A 15686-nucleotide genomic window follows, 5' to 3' on the forward strand; every position below is an offset into this window, starting at 1 on the left:
GCAAGGTAAGGGGCATCAGGATGTACAACCAAATCCAGAGGGAGATTAATTTACATTACATAAGTCACTGTACTGCTGTAAGACTTCTGGCTCAAGGTCAATACCCCTTTTCATGGCAGGTGTTTGCCGTACCACCTTCACAATCCTGAAGGTCAGAGCCTGAGAAGACTCGCCTTTTACATTGCATACTTCACCAATTTTTTTTTCTTCACATTTTTTATTGCATTTTAATTTCACACATATACATATGCATTTCAAAATAACAGAAAGAACAAGATCAAGAGCAAACAATCAAACAAAAATAAAACTAAAACAAAACAACACAGGAAACAAAAACACACCTCAGTACCTTACATTAATATTCCATTTTACCTCTTAATCTTCTATTAACACTTCTCCCAATTCACCATATTTTAGAAACAATTTGAAAAGCCCCCAGACTCCGTCAAAGATCTTATATTTATCCCTTAAAATACAAGTATCTTTTCCATCGACATATTTGTTACCATTTCTTTCACCCACCGCCCTATATTTGGTGCACAAATAATTTTCCAGTTCAAAGAAATAAGCCGTTTGCTTGCAGTATACCCATATTTATAAATACATATTCATACTTCCCCAAATTTACTAAAAGTTAAGCGGGGCTGACAAACTTGCTTCCATAAAGGATTCTCTGACTGCCCCCTTGTATCCTTCTCAATGATACATGACAATCCACTGGTGACCACTAAACTCTCTATATGGTAAAACTGATGATAATTGGGAACAAATTGCAGATGTATAGCCATTTAATGGAAGTTGAAGGAATAAGGGTGCTTCAGGATGCTTATTCATTTCTTGTGTTATTACTGGTGGGCACTGATATGAGAGAACTGAACCTTGAGGGACTGGTCCAAATTTTGAGTCCACTAAAGTCATGTTGGAGAGGCTCGAAAAGATCTTGCAAATTCCAGGTTGTGGTTTATGGTCTCGCAAGTGGGCCCCAATGGATAACAGGGGTCAGGAAAGGTCACAACTTGGTTCAGAAATCGTACCTGTGTCCTTGGTCTGTGCCATGTTTGAAGTGCACTGGTGCATGACAGTGGTGGTGGCACTGTCTTCAGCCCCATAGTGCTGTAATGTGCCATTTGAAAAAGCAGTGCAACCACATCGTTACACAGAGCCTTTCCAGCAGCACATGAACAGCAAAATCAATTTAGTACAACAGGTTTCCAAGCTGCTTGCAGTACAACCTTGAAGTGAAGAATATGTACTTTAGAGGAAGTTTACACAGTAAGAAGAATTTACTTAACACTAGAATAGTTATGGTGAAACTAGACTGAACAAAATGAACATAACTTTAACTAAAAGGGACAAAAACATCTGCAACCGCAGTGGAAAAGATGAAAACATAATGAACAAATAATCTTGAACTTGTGTAGGTTTGAAACCATACCCTATTCACTACACATTACCAGTTTTGGAATTTTTTGCCATTGTATATCCATGTCTGGAACCACAGTGTAAATCTACTGATATCCAACAGGGCTCTGAAATATTACTGTCAAAATGATGTACAACAGAGAGCACAGAACACCAGTAAAGAATGTTGATGTTTTTAAAGAATAGGGACCAGAGAATGATTTCGGACTCAGGCCTTGACTTCCTAAACATTATAACCTGAAGTATACAAGGCTCCTTGTTCTTTCTCATTGACCGGTAACAGCTCGCCTGTACTACTACTTCCTCACTCACTAAATCTGACACTGCAGTAAAGGCGAGAGGTTATCACAACTGAATCACTGATAACTTACAAATTAGCCTACTGTCTTACTTAATAGCATTAATATCAGACAAATTGTTTGTAGGTACTGGATACAGTTGTCGGTAGTTATTACCAGATTACTTTAATTTGCGAGTCACTTACCTCTGTAACTGAAGATAAATTGTTTGAAAAACAACTTATAGCCTCTGTCCAGCTTAGAGGTTCTGACTTGTGAATGCTTATTCACAAGTCGCACCACATCTTCTTGCCCAACTTTTGGGAGAGTTGAAAGCGAAGTTGACCAGCGATAACCAGTCGCCATGTTAACGGTGACAGCAACAACCAGAAGACGCGGTACACTGCTTCAGAGATTTTCGACGAACACTTCCGGCCATCAATTCCCCTGCGATAAAGGTCTATAGGGTCTTGGTTAGCGAATATTCAGCTTAGTTAGCCAAAAGTCAGCTGCAGACATTTAATGTGCATTTGCAATGTGAAACAAAGCTTCTCATTGCTGTTAATGATTTGAATCCTCCGACTTACCGTAGATCCCTCAAACGCGATAGAGGAGTTATGTACGAGTTATGTATGAGCAAATTAATGGGCTAATTAAGTTATGTGAGGCGCTAAAATAACATGCGTTAACTTAACCTTACCGCGTTTAGAAAACAGCGTTTCAAAGCTTAATACGGCAATACAAAACACGTGAATTTTGACCCTTATGGCTTTCCATACTCTGCATAGTTAGAAACGTAATGCAGTCGGCTGCCGCAAGGAGGCGACAAATAGCACCATCTGCTTGATTTAAATAGACATGACGTCACATTATACGACGCCTGCCTGGTAAACATGGCGGAAGTTCAGAGGCGTCAACGTAGGGAGGAAGAAAGGCACCGCGCACGGAATGAAGCAATGTGAGCAGAGGAATGAAGCAGCGGCGGGGATGGCGGACCAAAAACTAACGGTACTCTTGAAGCTTTTAGCAGCAGGCTTTTACGGAATAAGCTCTTTCCTTATAGTTGTGGTGAATAAGAGCGTCCTGACCAATTACAGGTAAGGAGACTTTTGACTGATATGTTACAAGTGCCCGACTGTCTAAAGAGCTAGAATACTTGGAATAGTTGGGGACCTTCTGGTATGGAAGGAGAGTTATTTTAGGGGCTTGTGTGGCACTGTTAACAATCAATGGGGACTGTGTTTCAATACTTACACTAGCAAAAAGTACTAACAAGTAACATGGTATTTTCATGTTTAAAAAAATACAAAAACAACCATAGTGCTATGGTAAAACCTTTGGATTACCATGTAAATAACATTTATACGTTTATATTTTGGCATCCACTAACAACTACTACCGCCACCACGGATGTCAAAACTGACTAACCTGACAAAATCATCTTTCCAGCTGTGAACCAATTTGATGTTGTTTGCTCTGTTAAGTTTACTTTATTAAGGTTGACCGCAGATACACACATTCACTGGAAAATAAATGTTAATACTGGGCGACGTGAGTCAGTGGTGTCGAATAATAATGATCTCTAATGATCTTATTCACACACATGGCATGTAAAGTGTTGTTTTAAAATAACAATCAAAACTTATAATAAAGAATATTTGCAATAAAAAAAAAATTGTAATCTTTGGTATTTGTAAAAATGCAATCTTTTTGAACAGGTTCCCCTCTTCAATATGTGTTGGCATTGGTCAGGTTGGTACAAAAAGTTTTCTTTTATTCAAGGTTTACTCTAACAGTACTGTGTAGCATATAGACAGTCTGACTTTCTTCTGCAGATGCTGGCAACGGTTGTTGTTTTACGGGTGGGAAAGGCCCTCCGGGTGATCACCTTCCCTGAGTTTGATGGTAGCATACCTAGAAAGGTGAGGAGTCTTGCCTCAATAAGCATTTTAATTTGCAATCTCTTGCAAATTGTCACATGTTTTTTCTATCCAAGCTAGCTCTACAGACTCTGTATACACAAAGGTTTTCCTCTGGTTTGTTTTTAGTTAGTCCTCTTCATAGGACTGGAAGATGATGCTGCTTTGTAAATATATTTGGTTTAAGAGTCTGTGTCCTGACATTTTCATCTTCCTTATTAGTGTGCTCGCTTAATATCTATTTTCCTTGTTTGTTTTAGACATTTCCACTACCTTTTCTGTATGTTGGGAATCAAATAACTGGACTCTTTGGAACAAAAAGGCTTAAGTACGATACAACACTAAAAAGCTCATAAGCCATTAATTAATACATGTTTGCCTTTTTTCTTTTTGGAGTAATATTTTAGGTTAAATCTTATTTAATTGTCTTAGGGAACAAGGTAGAATTTCATATTTGTAGTGTATGCTGTATATTGATATGTAGTAACCTTTTTTCTTTCTTTCAGCCTGCCGATGTTTACAGTATTGAGGAGGTTTTCTATTCTCTTTACTATGCTTGCAGAGGGTTTCTTGTTAAAGTAAGTTATGTTATTGACACCATTTATTATGCCAATATTTCATACACCTTACATCTGATTAATCTATGATGATCATTATAATAACAGTAGTCATTTTTTATCCCTTTTTACAGAAAGAAATTCTCCCGGCCAATTCAGCTAACAGTATTTACAATGATTCTAGGGGCCTTTGTAGCTGCAAGGTAAATATTTCCAAATAAAAGCAGATTGTGCACCTGCATTCATAAAGTTTTAACAGTTATTCATGATTCAACCACCAGAGTTTATCCCTATCTTGGGCATTGTAGGATAAACAAGTATATGTTTTAATTATTATTTATGATCAGCTTGATTAGATTACTGGCTAAGGTTCCAAAAATTGCTAGATAATTAACTGCTACATTCAGGAAATATGTTGTTTGCCAAGTCTGCAAGATTTTAATATATTATCAATTTAGCATGAGGAAGACTTGACCACTAACCATCTCCACACACATTCAATAACATAAATGTTTTTTAATATCTTTGATCATTCCTTGCATAGTGCTGATCTGGCCTTTGACCTGCAAGGGTACGTGTTCATTTTAATGAACGACGTCTTAACTGCTGCCAATGGAGCTTTTGTGAAACAGAAACTTGACTCTAAGGTAAGAAAAACGTTAATGATAGAGATTATGGTACTTGAAGTGACCCTGAGTGCTCCCTTAAAAAGCAGCTGTAGTCTGTAGAAGTACGTAGTCTTTAATTTAGAAGAACTTCTTTCCTATACTCACTCCAAATAAAGCAACTCTTGATGCATAGAAATATCGTATTGACTTGGTTTTTTAACATTTGATAATTTTTGACATTTTGTGTTCTTTTATGTTTAGTGTCATCCGAATATATACTATGGGTGATTCGACAATTATGGAATCTATTCTGTCCCCTAGGATTATTTTAAATAAAATAATCAAACAATCATTCAAGTTTTAAAGGACAAATTATATTAGTTAAAAAAAAAATTCAAAAATCCAAATCCAAACCAAATCTTTTTTTTTTTTTTGCCTCTGTAATACATTTATAAAAAGTGTTAAAATCAGGAAAATTCAACTTTTTACTTTTTCCTTAGAACTTAATGTGTTTTCAATTTATTTGGTTATTTATGTGTAGAATTTCCTCAAACTGATGATGGAACATTTATGGCTTAATTTAGCAGTGCAAATCTAGCAAACTTTTTAAATTTAGATTTTTTAATTATTCAATGTAAATTTCTATGATTTTACTTTTATGTATATTAGCGCTGCAACTAATAATTATTTTGATAATCGATTAATCTAGCTATTAGAACGATTATTTGCAATTAATTATTAGCTCTTAAAAGGTTGTATTAAACATGCTTATAACAATAAAGAGGACAAAATCATCTTTTAAAAATACCTCTAAAAGGGGAAAAAACTACTTTTAAATTTAAAAGGGGAAAAAACTACTTCTAAGTTTAATTCAGTAAAGAAATGCATGGCAAAAAATCCTATTGATATCAAGTGTTTTTGTCTTGTTTTCCATTTAAAATGGTCTATAAATCCTTAAAACAAGGATACTTGAGAAGCAACATACACTGGTGACCAAAAGTTTGGAATAATGTACAGATTTTGCTGTTTTGGAAGGAAAGTGTTATTCAACTGATGACAATGTATAGTCAGGACATTACTGAGCTAAAAAATAGCACCATAACTATTTGAAAAAAGTAATTTTTGATCAAATCTAGACAGGCCCCATTTCCAGCAGCCATCATTCCAACACCTTATCCTTGAGTAATCATGCTAAATTGCTAATTTGGTACTAGAAAAATCACTTGCCATTATATCAAACACAGTTGAAAGCTTTTTGGATCGTTAAATGAAGCAATCATGCTAAATTGCTAATTTGGTTCTAGAAAATCACTTGCCATTATTTCAAACACAGCTGAAAGCTATTTGGTTTGTTAAATGAGGCTTACAATTGTCTTTGTGTTTGTTTTTGAGTTGCCACAGTATGCAATAGACTGGCATGTCTTAAGGTCAATATTAGTTCAAAAATGGCAAAAAAAGAAACGGCTTACTTTAGAAACTTGCTAGCCAATCATTTTTCTGAGGAATGAAAGATATACAATGCTTGAAATTGCCAAAAAAACTGAAGATTTCACATACAACAGTAAAGTGAAGACTCAGGGGTGCAGAATTGCAAAGAAAAAGCCACTTTTGAAACAGAAAAACAAAAGGAAAAGGTTAGAGTGAGCAAAGAAACACAGACATTGTACAACAGATAATTGGAAAAGAGTGTTATGGATCTTAACCCATTGAGCATTTGTGTGATCAGCTAGACTGTAAGGTGTGTGAGAAGTGCCCGACAAGACAGCCACATCTATGGCAAGTACTACAGGAAGCGTGGGATGAAATGTCACCTGAGTATCTGGAAAAACTGACAGCTAGAATGCAAAGGATCTGCAAAGCTGACATTGCTGCATGTGGAGGATTTTTGGATGAGAACTCTTTGAAGTAGTTTAAGAAGTTCTGAATTTTAAATTTTTTTTTTCAAATTATAATAGTAATTGTATATGTTATTAATGTCCTGACTATACATTGCGATCAGTTGAATGTCACTTTGGTGAATAAAAGTACCAATTTCTGTCCATAAGAGCAAAATCTGTACTTATTCCAAATTATTGGCTGTCATTGAATAAGACATTTAGACTTGCTTTAAGAGAATGTATCATAAATAAGTGTGTTTTGTATATAAGTATATTTTTTCACTCGGTTATAATTCTGCGAGTGCAGTAAACACGAAATATACTTGTATTCAAGATCTATTCTCTAAAGCAAGTCTAAATATCTTATATGCTGCTTCTCAGGTGAATGCATCTTTTTTTTTTAAAGGATTTTTAGATATTTTCAAATATTTGTATTTTTAATATTATATTCAACATTCTCCGATAGCAATTTCTTTCTCCTGCAGAATAGCTGCTAAAGAAAATGTATATTTTTTTAAAGGAGTTTTAGATATTTATATTGTAAAACAAGCCAAAACAAATCAAAAACTTATTTTTTTTGCAGTGTATAATGGGGCGAAGACCTCTCACCTTTCTCTTTACATCAATCCATCTTTAAATATAACTGCATTTAAGATGTAATGCCGGGGTGTTACCTTTAAAGAGCTCCGGCTCTGCTTATTCCACAACGAGAGTGCTTCTGTATTTACTATTTTGTATTTTTGTAATTATTCCTCTCCTCAGTCAGGATCGAGCTGCAGTGCTGCTCTCACGCATCATCATTAGAGTTTCATATGATCTCATGTTACATTAAATGAGATCAAACAACTATTCAACAACGGAAATTTTGTCGACAAATGTTTTTATTGACTACGTTGACGATAATGCCGACTAATTGTTTCAGCCGTAGTGTATATTATACTGCCGTAAAAAAAAAAAAACACTAGTCAATATTGCTCTAAGCCCTTTTTTGCTGAAACAGTTTTGCATTCCCTTGCAATAAATTTACCATGGTTTTACTACAGTAACCATATTTTAACCATGCTATTCATACTGAAATCATAGTGATAATACAGGGAAATGAAAGCTATGGTAATAAAAATCATAATTTTGTGGTTATTAGTGTTTTACTATAAATATACCATAGTTTAACCATGGAAATAATTTTCCTTTGGTAATATTTTAGTAACCGTGACTGTTGTAGGCTAAACATGTTTTGTTTCTTTGTTTTTTGGTGGAAATCGTGGTTTAACTTTAGTAATATTTTAGTAACTATTATAAGTAACCATGTTTTTGCAGAAACCATGGCTTTAATACAGTATACTGGAGTCATATAGTAACCATGGTTTATCTATAGATTAACCATGATAATTCTTGTGATTATTATGGTTTTATGTATTTGTAATAACCATAATAACCACAACATTTTTATTTCCATAGTTTTCATTTTCCTGTATTATTACTATGGTTTTACTATGAATATCAAGGTTAAAATGTGGTTACTATAAAACCATGCTTAATGTATTGCAAGGGAACACAAAACATATTGCGAGAACTATTATGTGGGAAGGCAAAACTTATTGCAAAAGCACATAAAACTGTTTCTGTGGGAAAATACATGCCCTGTCCTCTAAGTGGCTCCTTACTGCTGTGATGGGATTGGAAAAATAATACTTGTTCTCAGATTAATATTACCCCACTGAAGTTTATTTCTGATTTCAAACCCGGAAATGTTAAAAGGGTCAATTGCTGTCACATTGTTATTCATGATGTATTTTTCATTTTTTTGGGGTCCAAGTTTAGCAAAAGAAGTTCATGAATGCATGTACTGATGTGTATAGGACAGGCTTAGCTTAGAATTCATGTATACAGACGAAAGTGCTTGTTTGGTGTGGCAATATTAGTAGCATTTATTGCATTGCCCTTACGACTTAGACTGAAAAAATAGGTTGTGTACTTTATTTGAAGCTTGCTGATGAAGATATAATACCTTTCAGAGTATTACGGTTTTATTTTTTAAGAAAGTAAACTGTAATTACTTGGTGAAATGTAGATTTACCTAAAGCATTGGTAACTTGAACAATTGAAGCCGAAGGTTACAATCTGTTAAGGCTTATGCACAATCCTTGAAGCAAGACCTTTGGTTCCCTACAGCTGTTTGCATATCAGGTGGTTGTGATCTGTTAGGAAGAGAAGAGGGCATTTATGACGTGTCCATTTTGTACCTGATTTGTCTGTCGTCTTTTTTTTTTTCTGTCCTTTAGGAGCTGGGAAAGTATGGCCTGCTCTATTACAATGCTTTATTTATGATTCTTCCAACACTACTTTTGGCACATGTCACAGGAGATATGGATAAGGTAAGTGGCAAAGGATATCTCTAATTATAACTTGACTTAAAAAACTAACTTTTTATAATGTCTGTTTAGTCCTTTACTCACAATAATGTCTTTTGACAAATTTTTATTTGGGGGCTTTATACAGTACATTTGGACAATATATGCTACTAGTAGTGATTAATTAATTGGATAAGAATGTAATTAATTCAATTCAAATTTGTAATTGATTGACAACCCTAGTTTTTAAAACCTATTATGAGCATTTAACATGAGACCAGGTAGTTTGGTAGCAGTCATAAATCGGATCTTGTTTCTACATACCAGACCTTAAATTACCCCAGGACGTGAGTGACTCCCAAGAAGTATGTCTCTCAACAAAACCTCATACCCATAGATGATCTGGCAACCACAAACCCACCATCTGCTCAGTTGCCAGAGAGCACACAGCTACTATTAGCTGATTGCAATGACTGTGTGCTGTTGTAATAAAGTCTCTTGAATCATAACTGACTGACATAAATTTCAGCATGCCTGTTCCCATCTGAATGGAGAAATAACAGTGCCACTTCTAAGGGGAAAAAAATACTTTGTGTGCAATATCCCTGGTCTTTTTGAGAAAGCCGTATGGGCACAAGGCTCAGTTGTTTGGAAGGTTAGAATGACAGGGCTCCGCTCCATGAATGCCTCATTTTATTTAGCTCAGTGCGTTCACAGGGAGGCCCAAGCTTATTTGGCAAGAGCTGCCTCAGGAAGGAGTAAGCACAGGAGGCAGTGTGTCTCTTGCACAAAGCCACCATTATGCCATACCATCTAACCAGCACAGTGAATGTAGTAGCTCATGTAGTTATGCTTGAAATAAGGTATAGGCTTGTATGGTGAATTCTTCACCTGTTTTTAAACCGGTTGTGTGGTTTTAAAGGGGTAGGTAAATCAAAAAATAAATTGGAACACAAGGCTGGGTCAAGTTGTTTTCTCCACCCTACATTTGAGGTTAAACCAAGTTGTTTTCTCCCCACTATATGAATATATTTTTGCATTTGCAGTTTTGCAATTGCAACATTTCACTGCAACTGAAAAGTGTGGTTTAGCCTATTTACTGTCTTTTCAATACAAACGTTATGTGGCATCTTGAAATATGCCACCTTACAAACATACTTGTAGCTGTGATATTTAATGATTAACTATAAGGTTATTATATTCTTGGAGGAATCACTATGCATTTCTTTCCTTATAAGTGGGCCATAGTTTACCATGTATCACTAATGATTTGGTTTTTGCTTGTCTGTTTATAACTCTTTTTGGTTTTCTCCTTAGGCTTTTGATTATGAAGGTTGGTCAGACATGCTTTTTATAGGTCAATTCATCCTCTCTTGTATAATGGGGTGAGTTAAACTGAAAACATTTATTCATGCTTATTTGTTTGCGCTTAACCCTGAAACATAATTATATATATATATATATATATATATATATATATATATATATATATATATATATATATATATATATATATATATATATAAAAACAAACTCTGAAATGGCATTTCGCAGTTCAGAGAACTGGGTGTTTCTTCAACTTCTTGCAGTTTCATGTCCCAGGGGTTGACTTTTATTAAAACAAATAGCTAAAAACACATTTAAACAGGTTTAAAAACTTTTTTACCTGTCCTTCATCATTTATTGTTGGTACATTTTAAATGCCTTGCTGTATAGGTACCAATTTTACTGTTTTAACCTTCTCCTACACTTTCAATATTGAACAATGAAAATCCATTATAAAAATATACACTAATATTACATTTTAAAACAATAAGTACCTAAACAGGATGAAAAACAAACCATTTCAATATTGTTAATGTGGGAAAATTATTTCTATCAGTTCTACAAAAAATCATCTACTGTCCCACAGTTGTGCTGTCATTTCCACCACACCATTCAAATTTGTCCCTAACAAATGAGTGTACTTTTAATTAAGTTGACAAAAGTGTCAGTGAAGAGCATGCTTAATGTTAAATACAAGACAAGTGATGTTTGAAGAAAATTTTAGTTATATATCACTTGAGCAGAGCATTTTTATTTGGCATCATTTTCAGTCAAGCTGTAATTTTGCCAAATTGTGTAAAGTATGAAAATATTGTTTGTGTTTTTAGGGTACATAAAATGTTAGCTATTAGAATAGCCTCTGAAAGAAAGATTATTTGGACATTTTATTCCAAAAACAAATGTAATTTCCGTCACCCTCATTTCCACCACAGAATACTATTAAACTCAATACAGAAGTTGAAATGTGGTGGAAACTACACTGTGGTTGGAATTTTCAGGACTTTCAGAAAAAAAAGACAAGAATTACATAAATGTTCTGTGAGGCATGTACATACTGTGTTGGACAGTGTTACAAAAAATGTATAAATAGTGAGCGTGTAAAACGTTTGGCCTGATCTCATGAAATTTAAGTGACAATGGCAAAAGTTTTGCTAACCAAAATTACCTGCTGCTTTACACATTTGGCTGCAGTTTCATAGTGAAATTTCCAGTGGGGGATGCCAAAATTGAGTGAAATGAGATTTGATGTTTGAATGATAAAAATGTACCTCCCTAACCTAAAACTTTAGCCTAAACTTAACCAATAGTGTTCAAGAAGCTAAATGAGTGGTGAACAAAACAGACATCCTTACTCTAAATCAGCACCTCAACATTAAAAGCACATTTACATAAGCAACCATGTCATTTTGTGTCGCTTGTACACAAGTCCACAGTGCTAAAAGTGCCCGAAGTTGACTAAACGCAAATCTATTAGCAAACTAACTAGACAAAACTGAATGCATTGGCTTTTGCTATATTGTGCTTACGTAGAGTAAGTTTTTTCCTTTTGCTTAATTAACATGAAATAATTAGATTATACTTTGTGACTGTAACCAAAATCACATTTACATTGATACAATGATCATATCTTTATCATTCATTCTAACTTTTGCATTTGTAGGTTTGTTTTAATGTACTCCACAGTGCTTTGCACTCAGTATAACTCTGCGCTAACTACTACCATCGTCGGATGCCTAAAAGTAAGTTATTTTTCTTTTTAACATGCCAAGACACAGATTGTGCTGCCTTTTTTTTTATATCATGACTTTTCTGTCTCTGCAGAATATATTAGTGACGTATATTGGAATGGTGTTCGGAGGGGATTACATTTTCTCATGGACTAACTTCATTGGTCTAAACGTCAGGTATGACGTTTTCCCAAAAGGAAACCGATGGCATGGAAGGATGGATGTATTTGGCTGCTAATGATCTTAATGAACATACTTGTCTTTTCAGTATTGCTGGCAGTCTGGTGTACTCCTACATTACCTTCACAGAGGAGCAGACCACTAAACAGAGTGACAATGCCAACAAACTGGAGGTCAAAGGGAAAGTGGCTGTATGACAACTAGTGTTTGGACACTGTTGTCATGCACAGAGCTGTGACTGGGTTTTTGCATTTGTTACAAGAACAAGTTGTCTGTGAATTCACTCCGGGGAAGTCTGTTGGTGTCACGAAGAAGATACTGACTGTAAAAGGTACTGCAGACGCACAGAGTATGTTGTCTCTAATGAAAGTTGAAGTTCTGGAATTTTTTGTTTCAGAGTGAAACGGTTAAAATAACATCAGTAAATATTTAGCTGTTAATTGTCTGTGTTAGAAATAGGACAGTTGTGCCCTGAAATGATCTGTTTCCCAGGCATGTTGCACTTTGGCTGCTATTGCCATAAATTGGGATAGATGACTGTCAATAATTTAAAAACACAGCGGTTTTATTGCCTGTTGAAGAATGCTTTACAGATTATTTTGTACTAGTCAGTAAGGCTATTTATTTTTATGAGACTTTGTTAGGTTTTAGAAAAAACGTTACATTCTTTATTTTATTATAGTATTAAAAAGGGAGTTATTTTTTACATGTTTAAATAGTCTTGCACCAGTTCTGGTACCCTGTTTCAACACAACTTGAACTGTAAAGTTTTATTTTCAGACTTTACTGGAATGTTCCTTCAAAGCCTGAATGATACATGGGAACGTGTGTTTCTAAGTGTTTAAAACTATAAGGTATGTGTGTGCAAACAAGTTGATGTTCGATTTGAATATTTTAAAAACAAGCTTTAAACGGATATTGGCTGAGTTTCCTGATAACGTTGCAACTTAAGCTTTTACGATCATCTTAACTAACGTTGCTCGTCATTTTATGATGGAGTAATGTCTGTTTCCCAAACCGGTACGTAGATCGTTCGTTATAAAGTAGAACTTAATTGCTTCGTTAAGGGAGCTGTCTGGTCCAAAAGTGCTGATAACTTTGGCAAATATTTCCAGAGTTTGTCTTCTCAACATGAAAATAATGTGGAAATACTGACAAACATGGAAGTTGTTTGTAACCTTGTCGAGGTGCCGAAATTAATGAACTATTACAGCATTTAGTTGAAGAAATAATTATGTGTTTAGTGAGATGGAGTTTCAGATTTATTGATGCTCAATCATAGAGATTAATTAAAGTGATGCAATAAATATAAATGCACATTCGTGAATGTATGCTATGTGAATCCTATGCGACTCAGGTAGACTAAAGTTTTGTTCCTTTGGCTGGAAACTGAACAAATGCACACAGAACAGGATTAAAATTACGGGCATCAATATTGAACTACTCATTAACCAGATGATCTATTAATATTTAGACAGGTCTGAGTGTGAGGCACAGTGTAGGCTACTTGTAGCCTTACTGCCATTATGCATCATGCAGTTTGTTACTGCCTTGTAAAAAAGACTATAGGCGAGCCGATTTGAAACATCCATTGAAGGTAGAAAGAAGAGGACAAGGACAAGAGAGAGGGAATCTCTCATTGCACATACTCACTCTGATCTCCTTTTAACCAAATAAAAATAATAAAAAAATGTATTTAAGTTTTAAACTGCATGGTCACATTACTCAAGTATATCTTCTTAAATAATCTGTTCAGTAAGAACATATCATCTTTCTATTGCCATTACAATTCTGCTTTTCAAAGAAGGCAAATATAAGGTACTGTATTGTCTTGTAATATAGACCTATCAAGTCGCATGCGCAGACTGCGGAGGCTGCCTATTGATTTTATGCATTTTTTTTTATCCTCTGAAATAGTTTACAATGACATTCCACTGATCAAAACATATTAATACAATTTATTCAATGTCCCATTGTCTTTGATAAACTGTGAACGTTGCCAGAAAGATACATTTTAAGTTGCTTTTAATGGATTTAAGAGTGGTTCAAAGCTCCTGTTAATATATGAACTGTTTTATCCAAGTAACTACTTGGATAACAATACTTTTGGTAAACGCGCCTTAGAGATTAAGTATTAAAGTGCTACTAACATCCTACTTAGTTCTTAGGGGAAACCCAGCCCATTTCTGTTTAAGAGTTATCAGTGTTACAAATTTCACCTGAAATTCTAAAAACTGCATATCTAATGTTTTGTACTTTGGAATAAGATGCAGTAACACTTGTTTTGTACTGATGAAATCATGCTTTTTATTATTAAGACAAAAGGTGTAGTAATTGCACTTTAACAGTTTACAGGTTCTCTCAGTTTTGTCAGAGATTTAAAATGAATATTTGTCAGTAGATTTTGCAAGAACGTTATAATACAAGTATTTGTTATTTGTCTTCGTCAAATGTGGCTACATTTGAGATATGTCAGAAAAAGAAATAAGGTCTCCTGCGTTATGTCTGATGTTGCTATTTTTTGACTAATCAAAACTGGATGTATTTTGAGGTTATTGAATGTCTATTCACATGCATACAAATCTGATGTTGATATTTTTGACCAATCCATTCAGATAATATCACAGGTTTCTCAATTATTTCTTTTTCTATAAATGTAAAAAAAAAAGTATTTATTCTGGGGTTATTGATTGAATGTCTGTTCACATGCATCTATGCCGTTGCTTAGGAATTTGGTAATTTATTTTACTGATAACATACATTTTTTGGGCACTGACTTTTCAAAGACCTACTGTTGCTGCAAACATGTTTAAATGGCATGAGAATTCAATTTGCATTTTTATTTATTCTCATTTAAAAAATTTTTTTTATATATATATATATATATATATATATATATATATATATATATATATATATAAAACACCTGTCAAATTGAACCATTATACTTGTGTCAAAATGTTAGTAAATGCTCACTGATTGTATCAGTGGGAAGCAGGAAGTGTTTATGACATTTAAAATACCTCAACTCAAAGATGTTTATCTTTTGTATTTTATTATTTTAAGTTCATAAAGCAAGAATACATTTCATATTACTTTTGCACATTACCTGCTACTTCTATGGTAATTAAACATTGTGTTGTTTTTTCTGCAATAAAGTTATATACACACAAGTATGTCTTTATATTGTAGGATAGTGCACATGCTGTGGTTTGCAGTTCAGGTGCGGTCATGGTTGCAAAGATAAACCAAAGATTGCACCCACCCAACCCAAAAGGAGGAGAGAGCATATAAACAATGGTTGATATTAAAAACTGTAACCTGATTATTATCCTAGATGGCATATTTGATGAATATCCCATTATTATTTTTTTAAAGCATTGAAGGTTCACCCAAAAATGAAAATTCTCTCGTCATTTACTTACCCTCATGCCTTAACCG

The 15686-nt window shown here is 34.3% G+C and overlaps 1 protein-coding gene across 1 annotated transcript; it reads left to right on the plus strand.

Annotated features, from left to right (window-relative positions):
- The first annotated feature begins 2594 nt into the window (after nucleotides 1-2594).
- On the plus strand, nucleotides 2595-15408 carry LOC127647083 (UDP-N-acetylglucosamine/UDP-glucose/GDP-mannose transporter-like). Its single transcript, XM_052131170.1, has 12 exons — nucleotides 2595-2797; nucleotides 3419-3452; nucleotides 3536-3622; nucleotides 3880-3947; nucleotides 4126-4197; nucleotides 4311-4379; nucleotides 4721-4823; nucleotides 8944-9036; nucleotides 10330-10397; nucleotides 11999-12077; nucleotides 12160-12242; nucleotides 12334-15408. The coding sequence occupies exons 1-12, from the start codon at nucleotides 2649-2651 to the stop codon at nucleotides 12440-12442; spliced, it is 1014 nt and encodes a 337-aa protein (XP_051987130.1). The 5' UTR covers nucleotides 2595-2648; the 3' UTR covers nucleotides 12443-15408.
- Nucleotides 15409-15686: the final 278 nt, after the last annotated feature.

This window comes from Xyrauchen texanus, chromosome 7 (assembly GCF_025860055.1).
Source record: "Xyrauchen texanus isolate HMW12.3.18 chromosome 7, RBS_HiC_50CHRs, whole genome shotgun sequence".
Lineage (NCBI taxonomy): Eukaryota > Metazoa > Chordata > Actinopteri > Cypriniformes > Catostomidae > Xyrauchen > Xyrauchen texanus.